At 35.8% G+C, this 26,862-nt stretch overlaps 5 protein-coding genes across 9 annotated transcripts; 4 read left to right on the top strand and 1 right to left on the bottom strand.

Annotated features, from left to right (window-relative positions):
* The first annotated feature begins 1,537 nt into the window (after window positions 1–1,537).
* PPA2 (pyrophosphorylase 2) lies at window positions 1,538–4,110 on the top strand. Of its 5 annotated transcripts, none has more exons than XM_007046821.3 (9): window positions 1,538–1,675; window positions 1,786–1,942; window positions 2,040–2,068; window positions 2,176–2,241; window positions 2,717–2,824; window positions 2,929–2,994; window positions 3,361–3,481; window positions 3,623–3,704; window positions 3,850–4,110. In XM_007046821.3, exons 2-9 carry the CDS (start codon window positions 1,810–1,812, stop codon window positions 3,890–3,892), a joined length of 648 nt encoding a protein of 215 aa, XP_007046883.3. In that variant the 5' UTR covers window positions 1,538–1,675; window positions 1,786–1,809; the 3' UTR covers window positions 3,893–4,110. The 5 variants fall into 5 exon arrangements, with proteins under 5 accessions (XP_007046883.3, XP_088666508.1, XP_007046884.3 ...); XM_088810382.1 differs by having other exon boundaries at window positions 3,328–3,481; XM_007046822.3 differs by having other exon boundaries at window positions 1,544–1,675; window positions 1,789–1,942.
* Window positions 4,111–4,710: 600 nt separating this feature from the next.
* LOC18610898 (gamma carbonic anhydrase 3) lies at window positions 4,711–7,741 on the top strand. Its single transcript, XM_007046820.3, has 5 exons — window positions 4,711–4,994; window positions 5,188–5,331; window positions 6,260–6,385; window positions 6,467–6,618; window positions 7,152–7,741. Exons 1-5 carry the CDS (start codon window positions 4,880–4,882, stop codon window positions 7,428–7,430), a joined length of 816 nt encoding a protein of 271 aa, XP_007046882.2. The 5' UTR covers window positions 4,711–4,879; the 3' UTR covers window positions 7,431–7,741.
* Window positions 7,742–12,480: 4,739 nt separating this feature from the next.
* Window positions 12,481–18,712, top strand: LOC18610897 (Chaperone DnaJ-domain superfamily protein). Its single transcript, XM_007046817.3, has 8 exons — window positions 12,481–13,060; window positions 13,657–17,134; window positions 17,211–17,286; window positions 17,423–17,493; window positions 17,580–17,645; window positions 17,740–17,829; window positions 18,038–18,214; window positions 18,338–18,712. Exons 1-8 carry the CDS (start codon window positions 12,636–12,638, stop codon window positions 18,371–18,373), a joined length of 4,419 nt encoding a protein of 1,472 aa, XP_007046879.3. The 5' UTR covers window positions 12,481–12,635; the 3' UTR covers window positions 18,374–18,712.
* Window positions 18,713–18,729: 17 nt separating this feature from the next.
* LOC18610896 (dihydroflavonol 4-reductase-like) lies at window positions 18,730–20,366 on the bottom strand. The gene is made up of 4 exons (XM_088808808.1): window positions 20,070–20,366; window positions 19,344–19,503; window positions 19,106–19,265; window positions 18,730–18,991 (listed from the first exon to the last, which is right to left on the bottom strand). The coding sequence occupies exons 1-4, from the start codon at window positions 20,364–20,366 to the stop codon at window positions 18,730–18,732; spliced, it is 879 nt and encodes a 292-aa protein (XP_088664934.1).
* A 4,662-nt stretch (window positions 20,367–25,028) lies between these two features.
* LOC18610895 (uncharacterized) lies at window positions 25,029–25,799 on the top strand. The gene has a single exon (XM_007046815.3). It carries the CDS (start codon window positions 25,235–25,237, stop codon window positions 25,628–25,630), a length of 396 nt encoding a protein of 131 aa, XP_007046877.3. The 5' UTR covers window positions 25,029–25,234; the 3' UTR covers window positions 25,631–25,799.
* The last annotated feature ends 1,063 nt before the right edge of the window (window positions 25,800–26,862 follow it).

Genomic DNA, 26,862 nt, shown 5'->3' with positions numbered 1-26,862 from the left:
TTTTTTTTACTAATTTAAAGATTTTTTTGAGTATTATGTCAATAAAAAATAACCATCAATTATGTCTCAAAAAACTTTAATCCAAATTATGAACATGATCTTCACATAATAATAGTTTGTGAAAGAACTTGGATTGTGATGTGTCTAGTGCTGCTGCGATTTGGTTTTGGAAGTATGAATGAACGAGTGATTCTGATATTCCTCCCAAGGGATGGCACTAGGTCAATTTGCAGCAATAAAGGCCAAAATGAAGGAAATCTTCGAAGGTTAAACAGATGCAGCCCACAGGATATCCCGCCATTTTATCTCCCCAGTTGCAGAGAATATTCCCAATCTTGGAATTCTGGTAGCCACTCACACCAAAAGGTTGAGGAAAAAGAAAGATAACCACATGGAGTACTGGTGGGTGAGGAAGGATAAGGCCCGTAGCTAGTCGTCACATGTGAAAATTTTAGCAATCACACCATACAATGCCAATATTTGTGGGTTGCTTGCCATATTCATAAATATACGTATGTTTTTCACTGATAATTGGAAGTAAACAATCACTATATGCTCATGATAATTCTTACATTTGTTTTATATAGTTAATTGAAAGCGTCGGATTGAAATTTAAAATGATAAATTTAAGAAATAAGACATAATTACTATTGAAATAAACATTTGTGTGTTGTTGGGTAATTTTTTTATTATTTTAAAGAAATACAAAAACAACTCACAAGTTTTTCTTCTATTCACAATAGTTTTTAGATTTTTTACTGTAGAAAAATTATATGAAAATTTAATAATCTTGTCATATATCACTAAATACTTAATGAATTAGTTTCATTAATGTAAAATGTAATTAATCATTAAATTTTATTATATTTTTAAAATTTATTATTTGTAATCTTTGGTAAATATGTAAAGATTTTAAAACAGTGTTAGTGTTACATATATGAATACATATTGAAACTATTTCATTTTTTTTCAATTATGTGTTCTAACAAAAACATTATATTTATGTTTCGAATTTAAAAATTTTATTTTTTTTATTTTTATCATTCGAGATAACTCATGTTTCATTTTATAATCAAATGTTTAAAAACGAGAATAGTAATAGAACAATATTATTTTAAATAGAATTTATACAATTATATATACCTCTAGTTTACCTATTTATTCTTTGATAACCACGGTTAATTTCTTCTCCCTGCATTATCGAAATTTCCAAAACAAAATTTCAGCAAAAATGGTGCAATCGGGAAACTGACGAAGGAACCGATCACAAAGCGAGCAGCATATCCACTTGTACAAGTTAATACCGTCGTTAAACATTTTTAAACTCCAGTTTAGTGGATAACACGCGGGCACAGTAAATAATACCTGTCGCCAACCCGCACAGGTGTAACGCCACTATTCGTCCTTCACCTGAATCAGCTCCTTATTTTCAAGAGATAGTAAAGCTCCGACACCTACGTATTTACAGCCGTCTGATCTCCACCTTAATTTCCATCCAACGCTCCGTGTTTAGCGTGGACAGACAGCTGAACGCTGCCCGAGGGGACAGAAAGAGAAGAAGTACCATCACTCTCATTTCGCTCTTCTCCCATCACCTTCCGTATAAAAGGCCTTCACTCAAAGAAATCAAAATCATTTTCAATTTTTTTTTTCCTCTTCGAGTCTCTGGTTTTCTGTAAGTTTTCACTTTTTGAACTTTGAATCTGTTGATTTCTATATTTTCTTCATCGTTATCTTTTTGGGATGATTTTGAGCTTTTTTGGTTTTGTTTTTGGGTTGATAAAGAAGTTTTTGAGCATTGAAAAAAATATGACAAACAATGGCGGAGAAGCAACAAGCGGGAAGAACGCTGGATTCCCTCGCGTTGCCCTCAACGAAAGAATCCTTTCTTCAATGACTCGAAGATCTGTTGCTGCTCATCCTTGGCATGACTTGGAGATCGGTATACGTTTCCTTTCTATTAATTAATAAAATCACTTGTTCGTAATAGATTCCATAGTACATTCTGACGTGAAAATATGCTTCATATATTGATGCAGGACCTGGTGCTCCAGCAGTTTTTAACTGTGTAAGTTTTTATTTTCAAGTTTATTAGCTGTTATTAAAATTTAAGTTCCTGGTTCTGAGATTCGTTGTTGAATTGTACTTTAATTCTGATTTTATTTTTTTCTCAAGGTGGTTGAAATCGGCAAAGGTAGCAAGGTCAAGTACGAGCTCGACAAAGCCAGTGGTCTTATAAAAGTAAGAGTTTCTTCCTCCATTTTTCCTTTAAAATTCAAAATTAATTGAGCATTTTATCGTTGAATTTTTTGCGTTATTATTGATGAGTATAAGTGAATAATACCATACATCTAATTTTTAGGCTCTCATTTTTCTAATTAGTTAGTTTTTCATAACAATTGAGAAAGAGCTGGGTCATTTTATTCAATGTTTCTCTTAAATCAGTAGCTAGCATCTTTGGAACGAATTAACTGATATATGGATTCTTTTTATGTACTTATATCCCCTCTTAACTAAGTTGAAATATCCTGATTTTTATGCTTCCAATCAAACTTATGATGAAATATATTTGAAATGCCGCATCATACCTGTTGAGTTGTGATTATTGTTTTGTTTAGACATTTTAAATTGTTGCTAAGACAGTGGCCTTTTCCTTTAATGAAAATATTAGGTACTTGTTGCTTAAGAAAGTAACAAATTATTCTCTTAAAATTAGGTTGATCGTGTTCTGTACTCATCGGTTGTTTACCCACACAACTATGGTTTTATCCCAAGGACTATTTGTGAAGATAGTGATCCTATGGATGTGCTGATACTGATGCAGGTAGTGTCTGTTTGATTCATGGACTTTCTCAATGAATATGATGTTAGGTTATTCAGCCTTTCGGCTGAACTTTATTAACTGGTTCTTTCATATGTATTTTATAGGAGCCGGTGTTACCTGGTTCTTTCCTTCGTGCTCGTGCAATTGGGTTAATGCCCATGATTGATCAGGTAAGAAGCTTTGTCTTCCCCGTCATGCCATCGCTTTACTTGAATAGGATATTTACATGCTCTTGTGGCTGTTGAGAAATGAACAAAAACCATAATCCACCATCCAAGGATGTTGTCCATTTCTTTTGTGTTGGACTACTATTTGTCTGAAACCATTTTTCTTCTGTCTATTGGTTGTGCTCTCTCATTACTTGAGTTGAGTCCCAAACCAGTGTTCATGATAAGTCATAAATATTGAATGAAGATTGTTGATTTTTTAAGTTTTATTACTTCCGCATGATCTTTCCACAAGTTTCAAAATTTGGACCTCCTTCTCCCCTTGTTCCTTTTCAGTCAGACATATTTAGTATTGATACCTTTTTGCAGGGTGAGAAGGATGACAAGATTATTGCTGTTTGTGCTGATGATCCTGAGTTCCGTCATTACACTGACATCAAACACCTTCCCCCTCATCGACTGGCTGAAATCCGTCGCTTCTTTGAGGAGTGTATCCACTCACATGCATTTTATATTTGCTTGTCAGTTATTCAAATTGCTGTCACTATTGACTTTCTCTTGGCAATGCTTAATAATAGTTATACTGTCAAATCTGTGTGCTAGTATATCCTTCCCTGATCATGAATAACAGATAAAAAGAATGAGAACAAGCACGTTGATGTAGAAGACTTCCTGCCTGCTGAGACTGCCATTCAAGCCATCAAGTATTCCATGTGAGTTTGTTTGAGATCAGTATTATTGTGCATTCTGATTTTGATTTTGCAACCTTGTTTTGGATGTTCTATGACCTTTAAGAGCAGGTTTTTTGGTAATCTATCCATCATTATCGTTGTCTTACTAGTAACTTCCATGTTGCAGGGATCTATATGCATCTTACATCGTTGAAAGCTTAAGGAAGTAATTGTCTTTGCGACTATTCGGTGAATTGCTGTAACATTTTACTGATTGGATACAATATTAGGGTGGACAGACTTCTTCTAGTTGCATGCCTCACTTTGTGAGACTTATCAAATGCTTCTGCTTTGATAGTGCCTTATATTTGCACTTATATATTGTACCTTTTAATAACATGTAATGCATTGTCTACGGCTCATGGAAGGGAAAGATTCCAAGTTTTAAGTTGTGTTTCCAAATGATTTCCTTTATGTAATCAATATATTGGTGAATTGTTTATGATACTAAGGCAGGTTGGGTTCACCGAAGATCGATAGGGGTTTGCACTTTGCAGGAGTATGAAAGCTGAATTTACATATTTACATGTTAGACAATTGGTTTTTCTTATTGGTACATAATTGATCTGTTTAGATTGTTCACGGTATGATCCGTTTAGAACCAGAAAAAAGAAAGTCAATGATAATCATACTTCATGTTTCATAATCATATTCGAATTCTCTTTTTTCATTAGAAAACAAAAAAAAAAAAGAAGAAAAGGATGTCACTGCCTTTACAATAAAAATTACTCTCATATTGAAGGAAAATAATTTTTTTTACCATAAATTAATTTTCTGTTTTCGTTAATACAAAAATCAATTCTTTCTCTTGCAAGGGAAGATAAAAAAAAACACGGTAAATGGGCAAGTAATAAGCATTCATTGATACGACGACGTTTTTTCGTATGTTGCATCCGACCCGACTATAGGAAACACGTGGCAGAAGGTGATTGAGTTACATAGAGAAACTGTAGGACGATTAGCCGTAGGGAAAGAGAATATGGTCGCTGGACGCTGGGGATAGTCTTCTCTCTCTCTCTCTCTCCATTTGTCTTCCAGTGTCAAAGCTTCGCTTTCTCAGCTTAAAAATTAAATCCCTCAAATCTTCTCATAAATTATCAGTAAAATCAGTTATCTCCGTCAATCTGAAGCAGATTAAGGAGAAGAAGAGGAAGAATATGGGAACATTGGGGAAAGCAATCTACTCCGTTGGATTCTGGATCCGAGAAACCGGCCAAGCCCTCGATCGCCTTGGTTGCCGCCTCCAAGGCAACTACTACTTCCAAGAACAACGTGCGTTCCCTAACTCCAACTCCCTCTCTTTCAATTTCATATCATTTCATAATCGGATCGATTTCACAACGAATTTGTACTTCATTTTCAGCTGCAATTCGATAATTCATAATATAATAACTATTTCCTAAACTACATTTGCGTAGATTTTGAATCCCGAGCTGTATTAATTGTTGGATTTGGTTTGTTTCAGTGTCGAGGCATCGGACACTGATGAACGTATTCAACAAAGCTCCTGTTGTTGATAGGGATGCCTTTGTGGCACCTAGTGCTTCTATAATCGGCGATGTTCAGGTCGGACGAGGTTCGTCTATCTGGTATGGTTGTGTTTTGAGAGGTAAGCAGTCTACTTTTTTTGATTAGTTCATATGAGTGGTAGACCTTCCACTTATATTGTAGATTTAGTGTTGGTCTGTTTTACGCAAGTTTAGGGTTTAGAGGATTTTATTGTTGAACAAGTCATGTTCTGAAACCTAGGCTGGAAATGCAGGCTTATAGTGGGTAACTCAGTATTAGTCATAGGAAAATGAAGCTGAATGTTTGTTACTTGGTGGTAGGCATGCAACACTGTGTTTAGCATTTAATCATATATTCTTTTTTAAGGGATATCATATTTACATATGGCTTCTCAAAGACAAAACATTTTACTATCAGGATCCATGAGGGCGTTTGAGAAAACCTTTGATGTTTTATATGTGAAAGCAATTATTTGGTTAGAGGAAAGAATGCGTTTTACCACATGACATAGTCACCATGAGATCACTGACTGTGAGGAATGTGCTAGCATGACATGGTGATCTTAGTGCTTTTGTTAAAATTATAGTATCTTGTGGTATAAGGATAGAATTTAAGAATTTTTGAATGAGGAGGCTGGAGTCAGTTAGAAACTTATAATGAAACTATATTCTGCATGATTAATGACCAAAATAGCTAAGTTCATTATCATTATTTTTTATACTAAAAGTAACATAACCTATAACTCACTACATGTCGGATTTTGTTGATTTAATGACAAATTAAAATATGAATCTCATAGGGTAATAATTATCTAGTTCTTAAAGTAATAAGAAGCTTAAAAATTCATGACCCTCTTTGCTCCGTCCATTTGATGGTGCTCCTATTGAAAAAGGAGATTGGTGTAAAAGTCAGTTTGTATCTTATTGAACTTTATGAGTCATTGTTCTTTCTCTCTCATCTGTGTGTGTTAATGCATGCTATGTCCATGCTGGCTGTTCTTTTCTGAATCTGACTGTTGATGTGTGCAGGTGATGTCAATAGCATCAGTATTGGGTCTGGAACAAATATACAAGATAATTCCCTTGTTCATGTTGCAAAGTCTAACTTAAGTGGGAAGGTTTTACCAACTATTATTGGAAGTAATGTTACTGTGGGTGAGTGAGCAATCCTTGAAAGTGGTCCTTGTCTGAGGTTTTAGTATCTTGAAAAAGTGAAAACTGATAATAACTGGACAGGTCATAGTGCTGTTTTACATGGATGTACTGTTGAGGATGAAGCATTTGTTGGTATGGGGGCTACGCTATTAGATGGAGTTTATGTTGAGAAGCATGCCATGGTTGCTGCTGGAGCTCTTGTGAGGCAGAACACTAGGATCCCATGCGCAGAGGTTTGTGGACACTTCTTCACTGACTTTGGGTGTTAGTCTTGCCTTAAAACTTTTTAGGTTCTATTGAACTTCATAACTTTGTTGTTTGTTCTTGTGAGATGCAAAGTTTGAAGTTCACAGATATATGAAATAGGTGTACCTGGTCTTTGTGGAATAGATACAATAGTTAGCAGTCAATGCGAACACAAATGAAGCAATAGATTAGACTCATATGCTAAAAGCTAGAGACCACTTCAAAGCGAAGCTGGATCAAACCTGCCTTTCTCATATCAGATAATAAGAGTGGCACATATTCTTTGGTGTTTTGGAGGAAACAAACCGGCCATTACCAAACTCTGAAAAGAAATTTTGGTGACAGCTATTAACCACCTGCTTTAGTCATAGTCCTTGTGCAGTTAAGAATTTTAGATTAATCCTGGGGAATGAGTTGATCTGGCTTTTAGCCAAAAGCACTTTTATAAGAATGGCTTTTTCTTGGGTGCTAAAAGTTTTAACCAGAGTCATTGAAGTTCTAAATTTGTGTGTAATTACAGGTTTGGGGAGGTAATCCAGCCAAGTTCCTAAGGAAGCTAACAGAAGAAGAGATGGCCTTCATTTCCCAGTCAGCCCTAAATTATTCCAACTTAGCACAAGTTCATGCAGCAGAAAATGCAAAGAGCTTTGATGAAATTGAGTTTGAGAAGGTGCTTCGCAAGAAATTTGCTCGACGTGATGAGGAGTACGATTCAATGCTCGGGGTTGTTCGTGAGATGCCTCCTGAGCTTATCCTTCCTGATAACATTCTTGCTGATAAAGTGTCAAAAACGGCTTAGGAGATGATAATTCCTCTCTAGGTTACTTTTCTTGAGATTGCATGTCACCGGATATTTTGTTATCTGTGGATTTATAGAGAATGGCTGCTTTTCAGTTCCAATAATTTTTGGGGGTGCTCTGGCTGAAGTGTTAAAAATTGAATCATAGTTCCGGCTTATCCTTCTGGCTGGCTTTAGAAGTTGAACTTCATTTTGCAACCACATCTTGGATGTGCAAAGTCATCCAAGTTGGTTTTGTGTATTTGTACGTGACCTCAATTGCTTTGCTTATGTTTACCAGCAGTAAAGAATGTCCTAACAGTTATTTCAAAGTATGCTGGAAGTTCCTAAGGCAGCTTAATTTTATATAAACTAGAATATTAACACGGACCTCTTTGCACCCCTCTCTTTTGCTTCAACATCTTTTCTCTCTCTATTTGCCCTTCACGTGGTTCACTCTTACCCTTTTGCACCCTCTTTTTCTCTCACTTTGCTTCAACATTTTTTCTCTTTCACTCTCTTGCTTTTCACGCGGTTAACTCTAGAAGCCTCAGGCTTTCTTTTAAGTATGTTATAAAAATTATAATTTTTTACATGACAATTTATGAGAATAAAAATATGGTTAAATATAGAATCAGTTTTGGGCCTTCAAATTATATAAGTTATAAATAAAAATAAAAAAATTTATTTTTTTTGAAAAGAAAAGTAAAAAAACTTATAAACAACTAAAAAAATCTCTAAAAATAAAAAAAAAAGTTTAAGTGAAAGCAATAAGATCAAATGCAGTTTTGAATGGAAGAAGAGAAGTTTATCCAAATTAAATGTGTTGCACACTCATACAATTAATTGTAATACCGAAGATTGTAAAAGCCAAACGTCAGCTTCTTTTTTTTAAGCTTATAACTTTTCAACGACATAGTAATGAAGGTACATATAGTGACACTGCATAAGGTGTTGAAATTTTCAAAATTAGAAAATTCGAATGTTAATATTTTTTTTATATTTTTATAACTTTTCAGATGTCAACCTAAGAAAATAAAAACATAGCTCAATGTAAAACCAGATTTAGGTCTTCAAATTATATATGTTATATATATATATATTTAAAAGACAAATCCTTTGGTTAAAAAAAACAATTGTCCGACAAGGCCTTCCGCACCTGGGAAATTCCAATGCCCGAGGCCCGAGGACCGAGGCTACCTTGGCAGAGGAAATTCCAATGCCCATTTGCGCTCCAACAAACTTGATAGTCTGAGCCATGATTCCAGCCCACTCTCATTAGTCCAAAGTTTCTAAACCCCAGTACCGAGGTAGAGGCCTCCTCGGGTAGCATCTTGAGGGGAGGGGCTGGCTGGCTGGCTTTGCTCTTCAAAGAGGTGCATGTATAATTGCTTCACCCTCAACCACGGCCAGGCCTGCCCTTCGTCTCAAAAGGCCATCATTAAATTGATCAAAATGAAAATAAGGACGATGCTTCGCCTTCGTTCTTTAACTTCATGATGTCCTCAGAAAGTCAATATCTTGAATCCATGGGTAAGAAATGGAAGCCTTCATTCATTCATTCCTTTCCGATTTCTAACAACAGTCCGAATCTCATTAATAAGTCTGCATGGTTTGAAAACATACAAGCTTGTACCCGAAAGGCAAATTATTGGAAGGGCATTGACCAATTGGCCCTCCAGATTTTCTCAATTTCGTAGCAGATTACGGCATTAACATCAGCTTGCTTCTAGCTAAAGAAAAATAAACATAGGCTATTTTGTCTACTTTGTAGCACTAGTCCTTCTTTTCTTAATTTATGAAACTAAGCCAGCCGGTAACAGGGAACAATTGCTAAGCTGAAGAAAGAAATGAATTGAAAAGCCATAGACGTGGTCCATCAAAGAATGTTTGTTACAACGAATATGAATTTGGCCAACTCTAGCTAGCTTTAGCCTGGTCCAAGAACCCATGTTTTTCAGTGCCAGAATCAAACCAACAAAACCGATTGTTGATCCTGAATGCTAACGTAGAATTAAACAAAACAGGAAGCATAATCTCACAATCTATGTCTGTCTTTGGTCGCGGTTCTTTTTCTTTTTCATTTTTACTCCTAAAACAAATCCGCAACTTGTGGCGAAACCTGTAGCTCTTGTCCTTGACCAGTGACCATTTCCTTTTGATATTTTGTTTCAAAACCTGCTCCATCAGAATATGCTCTACCACTCAGCAACTTCGATTTGTGGGACCAACATCCCTGTCCACTGTGCTTCTATATTTTGTTTCTTTAACAAGCAATCCTCAACTTTATTATGCTCAATACAACATGGGATTTCCATAATAATTTCAATCTACACGTTATTTTGTTTTTAATTAATCACGTTCGAACCTTCAACTTCAATCTTTTTATAAATAGGACTCATAATCGAGTTGTTCGATCCAATTATTCTTGTTGCATCATAGCCATAAGATCATACCCATGCTCCTTACAGTCATGGAATTGGTTTTTTTTTTTTTTGGTGTTCCTTACTCTTTTAAACTTAATAATGAGGCAATGGGTATTGATGATGAGAAACACATGATTAAACAAAAACAGATTTAAGTGCAAGAATGATGACTTTATTTTGAGAGGCTTTCTTTTTTTTTTGTAAAGTGTGACTGACAAAAAGTGGCCAACATCAAGGGCCCAAATTTAGCCATCTTTTGTGGTATTGGTAATTGGTGTGAGGTAAAAAAAAGGGCAGGGGGGGACCCAACTCGGGATTTCAATAATTCTAACTGTTTTTTCTCTTCAAATTCACCAGTTGACAAAAAAAAAAAAAAAAGCCACCCACCCAACGCAAGGACAGTGAGGCATGGTGCTTGGCTTGGTCTTTATATAACTAGAAACCCCCAAGGGCAGGAGCTGGGGATTCTTGAAAAGATTGCAAACATTTTGAATCTTTGCCTTTATTTTTTATAAACACAGGTTTCTTTGGATCTTTGAACCAGGGAAAAATAAAGAGAAATGTGGGTTTGTTTATGACAAAGTGAGAACACTGCTACTTTACATATTTGGCTAGTGGCAGGCTATATTGGGGACAAAAGCCAAAGCAATGAAATGAAAAGAAGATACTGTCAATTGTTTAACTAGTTTGCATTTTGGATGCCCCAGACGAATAGAACCTAGATTACATCTTTTTATTTTGGACAAATGATGCAAAAGTATTAGGTTTTTTAACAAGGTAGCCATGGCTGGGGATAAATCATTGTTCATAGGCTCTTGGCAATCATGTCTTCATTGCTGTCATAAGTTTAGTTTAAAGTTTTCTGTCCCAAGAAGGTTTTAAGTATAATAAACCCTATTGATTTTATTGAAAAAAGGAAGAAAGAGAACCCTGTCTGTGCATGAACCAGATGCAACAAAAAAGCTGATCATGGTGGTCCAAACCCACAGCCAGAGGCACTAATGCAAATAAAAATGGGGCTATGAAAACGTTGGCCAAGGTCAAAATCAAGTTCAGCCAATTAAAAAATAAATTGGACCGCTTTGGAACCAGGGTTGCAGCCAAAGCCAAACCAACTGTTTAATGTTGGCCACCCCGTCCACTTGCGGTACAGTTACCTCTGCCCTCCTGGATGCCTGCAATAATCTTACAGTCGCTATCATCTCCTTCCCCAGAGGAAGATGTGCATGTTTATCTACTGGCTTTTATGGACACTTTCCCCCATCTTTAACTCTTCCTTTGTTTGCCAGCTGCTAGTTTTCATGCACCATAACCATAATTCTTTCTACTTGGGGCCAATGGTTAGCTCAGCCTCTCACCTCTCACTTGGATTCACAGTTATGTTCCCAACCATCCTTCTTCTTTACTCATTTCTTCCCTTTTGATCCCCAAATTCTCATTAAATCAAATTCTGATATCTGTCAAAATGAGAGGAGATGGAACTAACTGAAGAGAACGTGAGCAAGGATTGAATGATTAGGGGGTTTAACTAAGACAGCTGGAAGCTTTGAAAATTATCAAACATAATATAAAAACCTTATACTGTGGAGGGGGGACCAAAGATAATTCTGTCTTGATAAGATGTCCGAATATTAACAATTAAGACTTAAAAGAGAGTTGAAAATCTTGGGTTACCACCAAATGATTTGCTGGCTTTTCAATCCAAGTGATTCGGCTGATCTCACCTTAATTCTTGTTTCACACCTCACACTTTCCTTGCCCGCCCCCCCCCCCCCCCCCCCCCCCCCATCCCCCTCTCTTCATTCCCCCATCACATCAACCCTTCTCCTCCTCCTTTAGCTATGTCTAAATCATGATATCTTCTGTTGAATTCCCCAAATGGTTCAACTCTCAACCACCCGAAAAAGAAAAAAATATATATTTAAAATATTAAAAGAAACCCAAGGGTACAAAACTAGGAAAATTTTCAAAGAAAAAGACAAAGAAAAAAGGGTTTCAAGTTACAACAAGGATTTTTTCAAATTTCATGCACACACCCTAGTCTCCAAGGAATCAATAATAAGGCCAAAAGAACAAAAGAAAAATAAAAAGGCCCCAATGCCTCCAAACAAGTTCTGTACAGTACAACAGTTTGGGGTTTGTCCCTTACGCTATATCATGTCATCTTCACTCTTACTTGGTTCCTAATTTTAGTACCACCTTCTTGTTACCTAATATAGGACACCCTTGCTTGCAACTTCTCAACCACAATTCATTCTTTCTTACATAAATAAATGTAAAATAAACAAAAAGATAATTATTTAAAAATGTAAAATTAATTAAATAATTTATCTATCTCAAATTAATCGATGTTGTGGTAATTTTTTTAAAAATAAAGATGTTTAAAAGGTAAAAATAATTAGTAATTTTTTAATGTGATCCTTGCCGCAACTATCTCCATTTTCCCGCGTTGTCACCGGTTACCGGCTGCGTCCGTCGTTTAAAAAGTCACGGAGTGGTACAACAACGCGTCGCGGATTTTTTTCTTAATTCTAACAGCAATTTTAAATTAGTAGTAAATAAAGTAATGCATGAAGTCCTTTTTCGTCATTTCGGGAGTGTCCTTTATTATTAATTTATTTTTTAATGTTTCCTTTTTCGTCGTCCTCCTTCCGACTCTCTCTCTTCAGTCTGCCAGGTACTCTTGCAAACACAGAAAACACACAGGCGAAAAATAAATATATTTATATATTTTTGAAAAAAATAGAAAAAGAAGAAAGCTTCTTCTCATTGTGGAACCCTAGAAGCTTTCGTTGTTGTCATGGAAAATCTCTCGCATTCTCGAAAGCCAAGCAGGGGTTCTTCTCAAGCTGCACTCACCAAGCGAACAGCGACTTGCAATGGCGCCACCAACTTCTCCGGAAAAACCATGTACGACGACGTATTCGGCGGCCCGCCGAGGTTCGGTACTGGTGGCCCGACTCTGTCGCCTAGGCCCGAGGACTACACCGAGATTTTCGGCGGATTTCACGCGTCTCGAGGAGCGTCGATTCCGGTGCTGGATCTTCCCTTGGTGGACGACAGCGACGAGGTGATGTTTGATGTGCGGAACCCGAGGTTTAACTACGCCGAGGTTTTCGGTGGATTCGACGGCTTGGACTTCGCTGCTTCGTACGAGGAGCTGATGAGACAAGCCAACGGTGGTGGCGATCATGATCGTGATGGTGATTCATCTGAAGAAGCTTGGTTTGCTCATTTTTTCTTCTTTCTTTTTCTTTGTTAGTTTACTATTGAGGTAGTTTAATATAATAGTTACTGTACTGCAAAGTTTTGAATAATTATTCTTCTTTTTTGATGTTTTTGTATGTGGATTTAAGCAAAGAAGGGAATTTTTTTTTGGGAATTTTTAGCTTCCATTATCGTAATGGTATGATCAAGTGTTTGAGTTTGCTGTAGAAAAGATATAAAATTTCGACTGGAAATTTACCTCTTCCTTGAGGAATCTAAGGGGGTTTGGCAAAAGCTTGTTTCTTTGATTGACTTTGGCAGTTTGCTCTACGTATTATAGGGAGCAAAATTGTGTGCTTCTTAGATTCTAGATTTTTGCTTCTTCATTGAAGGGTAAAATGCATAAAAGAATCTCAATGTGCTGAAGGGTATTCATGCAAATGTTCTTTTGGTGTTTGGATATACATTGTTTCGAACAATGGATTTGTATTAATGCTATGGGTTCTATGCAAGAGTTCTAGATATGTTATGTTTTGCGGTTCCCTGCTTAATTTTTTCTAAGGTAGTGAGGGCATAATTTTGATGATAGTAAATGCATTTGTTTCCTCTCATAGGATGCAGGCAGAAACTGAGTCTCTGTCAGAAGGGTCAGATCACTCTGGAAAATATCAGTATTTCTCAAATGGAGATTATTATGAGCAGATTGATAGCAGTATGGAGTTCAATATATCATACCATAAAGCTAATCTTAGAAGAAACAGGGATATGTCAAATGGGGTTACGCACGTTGCTCAGCTGCATGCTGATCCTGAGTATGCTTATGTAATTGAAACTCCCTTGCAAAAGACAGACAACCTGAATCCACCATTGCATGTGACTGATGATATTGATCTTGAGTTCACTAGCAGAGTTACAAAGAAAAAACATCTTAGGAAGACTCTGTCTCATCCTTCTAATTGGACTGCTGGTGGTGGACAAACATTTACAAATGACTCGATTCAAAGAGAATATCGAAGAAATGGCTCCTCTTCCAATGAGATGTTTGTAACCATTTCAGAAATCAACCTAAGAACTCTGCCATCTGATGTGCCACCTCCCTCTAGGCCTCCGCCACTTGTTGATGTCAAAAATGGAGACTATGAAAATGGTCAAACTGCTGCTTCTGGAGGGAGAATGGGTGATGGTTCACCTCCTTTCTTTGATGTTGAGATAGATTCTAGCTCAGCTGCTGCAGCCTCTGCTGCTGCTATGAAAGAAGCTATGGACAAAGCTCAAGCTAAGCTGAAGAGTGCAAAAGAACTGCTGGAGAGGAAGAGGGAGGGCATCAAAAACTCTACAAAACCAGGTTCAAAGTCTAACGGAAAAGGTAAGAAGGAAAGGGCCAGTAAGGCTGTTCATGGATCCAGTGATATAAAAGATGAGAGACTGCAGGGCATCTATGAAAAAGAAGATGGTGGAATCGAAAGATCTGTTAGAGAGGAGAGGCAAAAAGGTGTGAAAACCCAGGCACCTATTTCACTGGAAGGTGAGAAAATTTTTAATGTGCCCAAAAGATTTGTAGTTGAGAAGCATGGGAAGGAATCCCAATCGATTCTAGAGGTCGATGACATTGATGCAGCTGATGAATGGCAGGAAGCAACTCAATTTTTTGAATTGGTTAGAACAGATAAGTCAAGAATGGGTTTTGAGCAGACAAACAATGACAAAGTTTTGATGCAGAGCATGCAATCTAATGAGCTTCAGCATAAAGCTAAAAAGGAAAGCATTGGAGCACTGGAGCTGCAACTAGACAGTGACAACAAAGTAGAAGCTGTTAGGGAAGACCATGAACTTGAGAAAGTGGAGAGAGACATGAAAACAGCAAAAGAAAGTTGTGAAAGGGGGGAACCAACCGGGATATCAAAAGCAGCTAAAGAGGCTCGTAGGCATAAAGGGCATGAGAAAAAGGTAAAAGAAGCTCAAGAGGTCAGTGTACTGGAGGAGAATGGGCAATCTATAACAGCATGGAAACCCTTGCGAAATGGGAAGAAACCAACTGGAGCTGATGAATTAGAACAACGTGAGAAGCGGGTAAATGCTCAACAAAAAGAAATTAAAGTTGAAGTTGGGCTGGCTATGGAACTGAAAGAGAATGGGCAGCAGGAGAAAGAGACTAGCAAAAGTATTGAAAATGCGAAGAGAGTCGAGGAGAGTCAAGAAAGGGAAGGTCAGAAAAGGTGGAGGGAGGTTTTTGAGCAGGAAAAAAATGAGACAAAACGTAAACAAGCAGAGAATGAGAAGAGGCTGAGTGAGGCTCTTGAGCAGGAAGAAAAAGAGAAGAGATTGAAGGAAGCTAGAGAACGAGAAGAAATCAAGAAGAAAGAGAAGGAGGCTTGTGAACTAGAAGAAAGTGAGAAGATATGGAGAATGGCTCTTGAACAGATAGAGAATGAGAAAAGACTAAAACAAGCACATATGCAGGAAGTAAATGAGAGGAGACAGAGAAAGGCTCTTGAACAGGAAGAGATGGAGAAGAAACAAAGAGAGGTTCATGAGAAAGAAGAAAGTAAGAGACGATTAGAGCAGGTTACTGAGCAAGGAAAAGAAGAGAGGCAACAAAAGGAGGTTATTCAAAGAGAGGAAACCGAGAATAAAATTAAAGAGGCTTGTGAAAAAGTAGCAATTGACAAAGGGCTCAAAGAAGCTTGTGAAAAAGAAGAGACTGCAAAGAGACTCAAAGAGGCTCATGAAAAAGAAAATATTGAGAAAATGCTAAAAGAGGCAGTTGAGCAAAAGGATTACAGCAAACCAGTGAAAGAGGCCCAAGATACAGAAGATGAAGTCAAACAAAAAGTGGTTGAGCAGGTAGAAACTGAAGAAGTGCAGGGAGTTAATTGTGTGCACCAGCATACTGAAAGGGTTGAAAACGGGAAGAAACTCAAAATTGCTGAAGGAACTCACCAGCATGTGGAGGGAGAGGATCCTGTGGTATCTGATGAGGTAAATAAACTGAACTGTGGCAAGAAACATCAAGAAAATCAATTGGTTGGAAATAATGATCAAAATTGTGATGAGCTGGAACAAACTGAAGAGTCCAGGCTTGAAGAAAATGGGAAGAAGGAGGCTGAGTTCAGAGATGGTGAAAAGAAATCAGAAGCAATGGGGAAAGGGAATGTTGATGGTAAGTTCAATGCATCTGAAATGGCACCTGGTGACTTAGAAGTTAAAGTTAACCAGTTTAGAAAGGATGAGGTCTCAGACTTGTGTCATCAAGATGACGGTGTTAAGAAAGCTGGTGAAGCTGGAATTGGCATTGGACAAAGAAATGCTGAGAAGATTAACAGTGTGCCTGGAATGGACTCTGATAATAACAATCAAGGGTTAAAATTTGCTTATGAATGGAGGGAAAGAGCAAGGAATAACAAGGAGGCCCAGGTTCCCTCACATCTTGAAGAAAACAAGGATAAGTTTGTGTCAGCTCAATCAGTGAAAGAGTCTGTTGAAACTGGAAGGAAACCAGAAGTGGCTAAGTCATCTGTGTTGGAAGGGAAAGGAAGCACTCAGAGAACCGTTCAGCAGGTTAAGATAAGTCAGAGCACAGAAAGGAGAGACAAGAATATGAATGACAGCCTTACACCTGAAGAGAAGGAGGCTGAAAGGCTGAAAAGAGAAAGAGAACTGGAAATGGAACGTCTTAGAAAGATGGAAGAAGAGAGAGAGAGGGAGAGGGAAAGGGAAAAAGATAGGATGGCTGTTGACAGAGCAGCTCTTGAAGCTCGTGAAAGGGGATATGCTGAAACCCGTGAGAGGGCAGCAAGGGCTGCTGTAGAAAGAGCAACTGCTGAAGCTCGTCAAAGAGCAATGGCAGAGGCACGTGACAGATTAGAGAAGGCATGTGCAGAAGCTAGGGAGAAGTCTTCTATGGAGGCCAGGCTCAGAGCAGAGCGTGCTGCTGTGGAGAGAGCAACTGCAGAGGCTCGAGAGCGTGCTGTGGAAAAAGCAATGGCTGAAAGGGCTGCTTTTGAGGCAAAAGAGAGAGTAGAACGGTCTATGTCAGATAAATTTTCAACTTCTTCTAGAAACAGTGGAATGAGAACAAGCACTTCATCCTCTGTGAGTGTGTCATTAATTTCTGTTTTTTATGACTTTCATGGTTCCAGACAGCATTTTAATGGATCTTAATTGGCAGGATCTACAGGATCAGCATTTCCAGAGCACTGGCTCTTTTGGTGGTCTAAGATATCCATATTCCTCTGCTTATAATGGTAGGTTATTTTGTGAAGTACTAGCTGTATTTTCTTAATACACATACACTGCTTCATAAGATCACCCGAGAAGAAGAAAAAAAAAAAATCTAATTTGCTTTTCTGCTACTGAACAAGTTTCTTTCTGTGCTTGAAGGAGTTGAAGGTGAATCAGCTCAGAGGTGTAAAGCTAGACTGGAGAGATATCGACGAACAGCTGAACGTGCGGTATGATATTTTTCTTCCTCTTTCACAAAATCTGGAATGCTTATTCATCCATACAAAAATAACATTTAGCTTTTGGATTTTTGCAGGCAAAAGCTCTTGAAGAAAAGAATATGCGTGATCTTATTGCTCAAAGAGAGCAAGCGGAAAGAAATGTAATCTGTCGTCTTCTTACCTGTGAAGATATTTCTTGATTGCAAACAGTCTTTGCATTTTTCCCTGACCGTCTTGGATCTTTCCTCTTTGCAGAGATTAGCAGAAACTCTGGATGCTGATGTCAAGAGGTGGTCAAGTGGGAAAGAAGGGAACCTACGTGCATTGCTTTCAACTTTGCAATATGTATGTTTTATCATCCAAAATCTGTTTCGCCAAGCTTTTATTATCATTTCCCTTGTTTACTAGGTTCTTTAATTGGCTTGATGATTTGGTTACCATCATTAGGAGGCAACAAATTGTTGGTCTACCAAATGTTCTTTTTTCTCTTCAGTTTTTATAATTTAAAGCTCTTGAGGGAGTTAACTAAAACTGAGCTTTTTCTCATTGGCAGATCCTTGGGCCTGATAGTGGCTGGCATCCAATTCCACTAACAGAAGTCATAACTTCAGCTGCTGTAAAGAAAGCTTACCGGAAAGCCACTCTTTGTGTTCATCCTGACAAATTACAGCAAAGGGGTGCAAGTATTCAGCAGAAGTACATTTGTGAAAAGGTCTTTGATCTTCTAAAGGTCAGTTACTGGCGTGCCACTTCTTTCCTGAACTTGGCTTGTACCGTTAATGCTCGCTGCTTTAGAAATAAAGGCCACCAAACTATGTTCTACACTAACATTTTTGTTGCCTGTTGATCTCAGGAAGCTTGGAACAAATTCAATTCAGAAGAGCGATAGCCTGATAGCCGAGTCTTGGTATGGATGCCAATTGCATCATATTACAAATTATTACTATGTTTTTGTAAATTTACACCCTTAGCTAGTAAATATCCTCATGTCTATTTTATACTTCTAGTGCTCCATGTAATTTGAGTGTAATTTAAGCCCAAAGAAATAGGTGAAACGATTTTTGGTTACAAGGATCTCTCTTTTCTTAGTAACCGAAAAAAGGGGTCATCAATTATCATAACTCATGCAGATAATTTATGTTTTATTACTGGATTTAAGAGACTTTTACCAAGGTAGAGACAATGCATCCAGAACTGCAAAAAGATATGAAGGTCATTCTTCTCTCAACCTGACAGCTTACAAGTCTATGCTTCCTTCAAACAAACAGGTAGTAAATTTATTGCCACAGAAGTAAAACCAACATCTAAAACCATGATGTTATGGATTTTGCCAACAGCGGCATGGTCATTGTCGTTTAAACAACGAGGAATCAGTCCCTTCTCAATACAGGTTTCAATGGCTCCTGTGTACATGTTCTCGAAGCCATACTTGAACTGGAACCCCAGGTCCGTCAATGTCTTAGAGGAGAAAGAGATCACTTCCAAGTGTTCTTCGACACCCCTGAACCTGAAACATGTGCATGTTACTTACTATTTAGAACAAAGTCTTACATTATCCTAAAGGTTGAAGACAAAGTTTATAGTGTATTGGATGGGGATGTCGTATCCTGGGTATTTCTGCCGAAGCATTTCCGCCAGATCGAATATGGTTGCATCATGAGAAGGGCAAATGTATCGACCATGGGCTTCAGGGTTCTCGTACAGGAAAACAAGAGCATTACAAAGATCATCCAAATGCACATACTGGCATTGCTTTATGATAGAGTAATGCCCTTCATTTCCTGCAAGCAATATGTGATGACTAATTTAGGGATATCAGATTAGAATAAAGCTCTGATAAATGATATGGTATGATGTACTCGTTATCAAGGAAAGTGCAGTGATCAGGCTTGGTGGCATCGATGGGATGATGAATGGGCCAACAACGAGAGTTGGTATAACGCTGATGAAATCAATGTCGTTCTCTTGAGCAGCTCCCCATGCTGCTTTCTCTGCCAAAGTTTTGGATGCGAAATACATCTGAAACAAGAAATAAAGAAATGCTCACTGTTTTGGATGAGTATTCCATCTTAATAGTAATATATGTAATAGTATGTACGCAAATGTAGAAGTGTACAAACGAGTTTAATTTAATTAATTCGATTAAGTAATTTTTTTAAATAAATTAATTGAACCGATCCAAAATAAAATTTTAATCAATTAACTAAATTAAAACGGTTAGTTATTGAATTAACCTAATTTTTATATTATTATATAAACATATATTATATAATTGTAATTTATAAATTGTTTATAATATAAATCGATTAATTTAACAAAAAAAATCAAAATGGAAATTGACTGAATTAATTGTGTTTATTTTTGAATTAATTTATTAATCAAATTAACCAAAACCATTTTAATCAAATTTTTTCAATAATTCAATCTTAACTGAAAATTGCTCACCTCTGTGTAAATGTGTATATAGCGTTAGGGTATTTATATCTTTTTCCTCCAATGTATACATATAAACCTAACGAACCCTAATTTTTGTTATTAAATGAAAAGCAGTCTTCGTCATCTAAATCCGATATAACAATACCAACCCATCCGGTCATCTTCTTAGCTCTGATGAAATCAACATCGCTCCAACAAGTCTCATCATACTGGACAAGTTTCCGCTCCTGCATGGCAACAGTTCCACCGGATGACACAAACACCAACCTTTCCACAGTTTTTGCATTAGCGCATGACTTTAAGATGCTCAACGCCCCATCTACTGTCGGCTTAATCACTTCATTCTGTCCAAAAAACAAAACAGAAGACAACATTAGAGATGAGGTTGGAGCCACAAAGTTCACTATTCCACATGGTTGCAGTAATGGAACAGTGCTGTTCGACATGGTTGGGTCATATGCAAGCATAGTTTTGATGAAACGGTAAGGAAAAACGTTGATATATAAAAACATTGTTTGTGTACAACCTCAGGGTCTTGTGACTCGATTAAGCTAATTTTATTTAATTATTAAAGTGGATATATATATATATATATATTCATCTTCTGTCTCGTTTTGAAAAGGTCAAAATGAAATAAAAAAAAAAAAAAGAAAGAAGAATGGTAGATGGTGTGGATGGTAGATGGTAGATGACAGAAGATGAAACTTTAAGCGTAGAAAAGAAAGCTTTTATGAGATGAACTCACAGATGATTTTGAGCCGAAGTCCGATGTAAGGGTGCATAAGTGGTGATTCCATTGTGGTGGTGGACCCGAGTGAAAGCATTGGTAATACTCATTGCAACATAAAAGAAGAGACATATGTAAACCCTTTTTTCAGTAGACCCCATAGATTCTTGATAAAAGCTGAAATTTTAGAAACAAACTTGAACTTGAATTTCACACAAAAATTCGTGCCAACTTCTTTGTCGGATAATTTTGAAAAATGAAAGAGGTAAAGTGGGGACCATGATTTTTTTAATTTTTTTTTATTTTTGATTGGAAAATAAAGATTTTTAGCACGTTTGATACAGAGAACAGCTAAAAGCTATTCCCTGTCTATTCCCACGTTATCTGCTTACCTCCGTTTGGTACCGCGCCGCCACAAAGAATAGCTATTACCCATAATAGCTATTTCTTTAAAATGAGGTAAAACTTAGGCATAGTTATACCCGAGTTTCTCCATAGTTTTTGCTATTCAATGATTGAGAGAATAGCTCTGAATTATGATAAGACTAAAATACCCTTTGTAATTTAAAAATATTACAACTCTAGACTTATATATATATATATATTTTTTTCTTATTTTTCCTTCTTCTTTCTCTCTCTTCTCATGTTCTTTCCTTTTTCATTCTCTCTAAGTGGCACCAACGTCGAAAATAACGTTCGTGGCAGCGGTGACGACGGTGGAAGCGACGGCGACGGAGGTTTCACGACTGAATATGGTCGAAAAATATTCAAACGGGAGATCTAGCCAGATCTGGCACTCAACAGCCAGATCTGATCGTGGGAAGCACCGGATTTGGTGCTTCTCGACCAGATTTCACGGTTGGATCTAGCACTCCACGATTAGATCCAGCTGTGGAAAAACGTCGATTTGGCGCCGTAGTGGCCAGATTCGGCCACATGGTACGCCAGATCGACGTTTTATTACACCGATCATCTTTCCAGCGACCGACTCATGAAGAAGAAAAAAAGATAAAAAAATAGAATAAAAAAAATAAATTATTTGTAAAATTTAAAATATTAATATTTTATATATAATTTAAACATTATTAATATTAATATTTTAAACTATTAATATTTTATTTATTAAATTATTAATATATTAAACTTTTAATGAGTATAAATAAAAAATAAAAATTAACCCTATTTTAATCATAATAATATTAAATTATAAATAAAAATTATTAATTAAATTATACTAAAATATTGATATTTAAATTATTAATTATTAATATTTTAATTAATTATTAATATTTAAAAATAAAATAAAATAAATAATTATATATAATAAATGATATTTTTATCTTTTTATTTTTTATTCCTTTCTTATTCCAAAGTTATTGTTATCAACCAAATACTGAAATAAGTCATAATAATTATTTCTACTCTATTCCATTTATCGTACCAAACTACGTAATACTTATTCTATTCTATTCCAACCTCATTCTATTCCCACGTAATAACTATTCTATTTGATTCTTATCTATTCCACGAACCAAACGTGCCATTTAAGGGGAAATATGGTAATTAAAAGAAACTACTTGTTCATTTGTATTGTTACTTTTTGCAAACAAAATAACTTTAAAAAAAATGAAAAAATATATAGGCTTTTTTAATTTTTAATCATAATTTCTCGTAATGTCTATTAGTTTTTAAAATAAAAACTCTGTCTCGAAAGAATATCTCTGTTGGCCACATAAGTCCAATTATTAGTTAACTCAATTAACTTGAAGATGTGTCAATAATAAAAAGATAATTTTATCTTTTATTAATTTTAAAAAATTACAAAATTATAATTTTTTCTTTAAAAAAAAGCTACCTACCTCCGTCGGCCGACCACTCCCTACTAGATGGGTGCCCCTAGGGAGCACTAGATCTCGATGCTTCCTAGAGAGCACCCATCGTGGTGCTTTAAGGGAGCACCGATCTAGTGGTCGGCCAATAAGAAATGTCACCGATCGACCTAAAAGAAAGAAAAGAGTAAAAAATGAAGAAAGGCATCTTAGATATTTTATGTTGAAATATTAACGTTATTTACACGTTTGAGATTAAGTTTTCATTTTAAAAATTAATAAATTCGTATGAAATTATGATTAAAAATTAAAAGAGTCTGTATTTTATCTTAAAAAAGTCAAAAGTGAATTTCAAAAATGCTATACAAAGTCGAAAATTCCAAATTTACGTAGAAGGAAAAAACATTAATTGCAAACCAAAAAAAAGTAGAGAGAAAAGAAAGGCAAAAATTGCATGAATTGTTAATTTTCTCATTAATGGGTTTGGAGTGGTCATCACTCAAAATATTAAAAGAGCCACGTTAAGGTCTACTGTTGTCGAAAGGAGTCTAAGGTTTTGAGATACCGTACATGGCTTGTTAATATGGAAAATCCCCAGGAATTGCCCAATTGTCCCTGTGTCGGTAAATTCAGTGGCTCTGCATCTCTCCCAACAACAAGGTATATTTTGGCAACATAACCTGACCAACGTTAACGTGTACCTTCCAACACCACTACTGCATTATTACACCGAATGCTGAGCTTGACACACGACACAATCCTAGGTGAAATCACGGAGAAAACGTACATTGAGAGGGACGGTTAATAATTTCAAAAACCTATAAAGTTAAATATTTAAATATAATTTTTTTATTGAAATTAAGAAAAAACTTTTATTAAAATTTTTAATTCAATAAATTAATTATTATATAAAATAAAAATAATATAATAATAAAATATAAACTCTTAATTAAAATAAAAAAAATTACAAAGATTAAAATAATATTAACTAATTGTTGAATGTTTATTGCAAACAGCAAATGAAGCTCATAACTTTATGAAAATAATAGTATAATAAATTTTTTACATATTTTTTTTAAAAAAATTGAAGTTAAAAGAAGAAAGAGCAAATGAGAAAGAATAATACAAAAATTGATATTATAAATTAAATAAAAATAATTAATTATATATATAAAAAATAACTACCGGATATAATTAAATATGTTAATTGATTAAAAAAATAGTTGAAAAAGAACTATTAGAGATCATTAAATATATATTAATATTAGTTTATTGAAAATAATAAAAATAATTGAGAATTAATAGTATTGCAAGAATTGAGAAACGATAAAAAATTGAGATTTATTAAGTATATAATTAGAGAAGTGAAAAAATATATTATTTAATTAATTATCTTGATTTTTATATGAAAAATGAATCAAATAGTTGAGAATCAATAAAAATGTAAAAGAGGGATAAGATAGATATTTATTAAGTCTAAGAGAATAAATAAATATTTGATTAATTATTTTAATTTTTATATATTTTTATTTTATAAAATTAAAGGTTTATAAAAATTTAAAACCTAAAACTACCTTTGGTGGGTTTACCCTTGAGCCGGTGCCGTAACATTGGAAAGTGAAGGGAATGCTACCCAGGAGGCCTAGAGGCCAGCGCTGAGAAGAGTGAAAATATGGAAAAAATAAAAAAAACTTGGCTTCTCAAGGGTATTATTCCATCCTCTTTATTCATCCATGTCAGATTCTTTAATGCTTTAAAGTCCTTTCCAAATCAAATGACAGGCTTATATCTACAGGAATGCAACATAGGAATAGAGGGTTTCTTATCCTTTTTGGGTTTAGTCCTTTCCAAGTCCATTAAATTTCTGCACGAGCCTTCCTGCTGCCCTTTCCTTCCATCATTTATTTTTATTTTCGGTTGTTGGCTTTTCTTTTATTGAATCGTGGGATACATTTGGATTTCTTGAATTAGCTAACTGGTGGAGTACTTGGGTTGATGGTTTTTGGAAGGTTCCAATCAGGCTGCATGGTAAATCATGTGCCTTTTGTCTATGTCCATGCTCACACAGCATATGCCTACTTATTTATCAGAAAGAGTTCCAGTGAGCCAATTACCTCTTATATATGATGAATTGTGATAACTTGCCCTAACTTTTCATTATTTAATGCCACTTGATGTAATGCCATTTTTAAATTGGAGTATTTTGCAAGGAAATTTTCCTGTTTTCTCCACCGACCCTCTTTCTAGCTTATTCTTCATTATCAAGAGAAATGAAAAGAAAAACGTGATTGATTAGATATATTTTTTTTAAAATTTTTTCTTAATATTGTCGATGTTTTAATTCTATCTTCTAACATATCTGTTTTTCCTAGCTGCTTCCTTTTTTGTCCATGGAGGATAGCTTTGAAGTCCCACCAGACGAAAATTTCGTCGTGTTTGTTGAGAATGGCGACGAAAAGTCAAAAGTCCAAATCAAAAGAAGAAATTTACGAAGCCAAAAGAGTTCGTAGCAAGCTTTGCCAACATGTACCACACCTGATAATAAATTTTATGTTAAAAAATGGAGCAGCCCGCAACACACCTAACTACGACCAGTTTTAATCAAAGAAGGCGGTGCATATCCTCTGCCAGTATGACTGTTTTATTTTTCTCCAGTCAACCATTGTCACCCACCTTCGTTTTCTATATTTCCAACTCTGTGCTATTCACATAACCATCTTTGCTAGCTACCTACCTATATTCCTCTTCTTGTCACGCCATGGCCATGCTTAGAGCTTTCAGCACGAGGAGAAGCCGTGGCGGCTACGAACGGTTACTTGAAGTTGATGTTGAAGTTGACGAGCCTGTTACGAGCACTGGTCACTTGGAAGCACAGCTGAAGAGGGCTAGGAGTGTGCCAGCTCGAGTTTTTGGTTTGTCAAGAAGGTTTACCCCGGCCTTGGCCTTGCCTGAAAATTCTCAAGTGAAGTCGAAGTCGTCGTCGTCGTCGTCCACCAAGAAGGTTACCAAGAGTCACCCACTTTTCAGCCTCTTCGATGCTCGTCGTAAGAAGAAAACAACAGCAAAACCAGAATTCGCGAGGTATATAGAGTATCTGAAGGAAGGAGGGATGTGGGACATGAAGGCAAACATGCCTGTGATATACTACAAATGAACAGGTGTTTTCCTACTTATTATTGAGCCAATTGTTCGATTATTTGAAAGAAAGAAAGAAGATTCGAATCTTTTTTTTTTCAAAGTACATATATTGATGGTTTAATGAATTAAACGATCAAATGTAATTTTTATGATTTTTCATTAGTTGATTTAAATAGTTCTTTAAATTTCCAGAAGGCTTCACTTTCATCAACTGGTGTATTGATTTTGCAGTTGGAGTAATTAATTCCAACAGTGAAATTCTACTCTAAATTGCATCAGCAAATTCACTTACAATGAAAAATTTTGCTTTTATGTTAATTGTTTTCATTTTAGTTGATAGAGTTACTTAGTCCAATCAAAGTAATGTTCAATGCATCCATCAATCAAAAAATTAGGTAAAGAAATGCAACCTTAAAGTGCTTTTTTAATAGATTATAATTATAATTAAAAATTTTAATTATAATCAATAATTTTCATATATGTCACATTTACGAATCACTATATATAAAATTAAATTAAACTTATGCACGGTTAAACTTAAATTTGAAATATAAAGATTTCGAAATTCGTTTCTTACCATGCAGACAAGACCTCACTGACAATCTCTTCCTAAAACCCAACATTGTGTGAACAATTTGAAAAAAGTGCAATTGAATATTGGAAGTTCTAATGCTATATATTTCAAACTGTTCATGTTCAATGAGTGAAGTCATGGTTCAAATCACCACTAGTTTTAGTTTTAAAAAAATATGTATAATTGCTAGTAGCCTAGTAGCTAGTAACACAAAATAGTCCATTTTCCCATTATCATCATCACTAGAACCACTAGATAATGGAAAGGTATATAAACATAAGTGGCCTCCCAATTCCAACCCATTTCCGCACCTTAGATTCAGAATCCCAACAATTGGGATTTTCCCAAATAGTTTCGTTCACTTCCATGCCTGGAGATATTGACAGGACCTAGCTTGGATATTTCTGGGCCCAATCACCAAGAGAATATGGGCCTAAACGGCCCTATTTTTAAAAGGCCAAGGCTTTTCTCTCTTTGATATGATAATGACCGATTCCATTTCTTTTGTAGCCTAGGTCAGCCATTACTTAAGCACTGCCCTCAAAATAAATAAAAAATTAACACGTGTTGAGTTTCTCCCTGGACCGTCAATTTCCAGATTCCAGATGTTTATTTTATTTGACAAAATCATCACAAGATTCTTGTTGCTCGAAACAACTAGAAAAAAAGCTTTG

The sequence above is a fragment of the Theobroma cacao genome, chromosome 1 (genome assembly GCF_053813885.1).
Source record: "Theobroma cacao isolate CCN51 chromosome 1, ASM5381388v1, whole genome shotgun sequence".
NCBI lineage: Eukaryota > Viridiplantae > Streptophyta > Magnoliopsida > Malvales > Malvaceae > Theobroma > Theobroma cacao.
This window is presented reverse-complemented; position numbering and strand designations above follow the sequence as displayed.

Coding starts and splice junctions, on each gene's coding strand:
- LOC18610896 (XM_088808808.1), bottom strand. CDS start 20,366: ATGTCGAACAGCACTGTTCCATTACTGCAACCATGTGGAATAGTGAAC. Junction 19,504..20,069: donor CTAAGAAGATGACCGGATGG/GTTGGTATTGTT, acceptor TTCTTGTTTCAG/ATGTATTTCGCATCCAAAAC. Junction 18,992..19,105: donor GATCTGGCGGAAATGCTTCG/GCAGAAATACCC, acceptor CACATGTTTCAG/GTTCAGGGGTGTCGAAGAAC.
- LOC18610895 (XM_007046815.3), top strand. CDS start 25,235: ATGGCCATGCTTAGAGCTTTCAGCACGAGGAGAAGCCGTGGCGGCTAC.
- LOC18610897 (XM_007046817.3), top strand. CDS start 12,636: ATGGAAAATCTCTCGCATTCTCGAAAGCCAAGCAGGGGTTCTTCTCAA. Junction 17,287..17,422: donor ATATTCCTCTGCTTATAATG/GTAGGTTATTTT, acceptor CTGTGCTTGAAG/GAGTTGAAGGTGAATCAGCT. Junction 17,830..18,037: donor TGCTTTCAACTTTGCAATAT/GTATGTTTTATC, acceptor TCTCATTGGCAG/ATCCTTGGGCCTGATAGTGG.
- LOC18610898 (XM_007046820.3), top strand. CDS start 4,880: ATGGGAACATTGGGGAAAGCAATCTACTCCGTTGGATTCTGGATCCGA. Junction 4,995..5,187: donor CTACTACTTCCAAGAACAAC/GTGCGTTCCCTA, acceptor GGTTTGTTTCAG/TGTCGAGGCATCGGACACTG. Junction 6,386..6,466: donor TGGAAGTAATGTTACTGTGG/GTGAGTGAGCAA, acceptor ATAACTGGACAG/GTCATAGTGCTGTTTTACAT.
- PPA2 (XM_088810381.1), top strand. CDS start 1,744: ATGATTTTGAGCTTTTTTGGTTTTGTTTTTGGGTTGATAAAGAAGTTT. Junction 2,069..2,175: donor CTCCAGCAGTTTTTAACTGT/GTAAGTTTTTAT, acceptor TTTTTTCTCAAG/GTGGTTGAAATCGGCAAAGG. Junction 3,482..3,622: donor CCGTCGCTTCTTTGAGGAGT/GTATCCACTCAC, acceptor CATGAATAACAG/ATAAAAAGAATGAGAACAAG.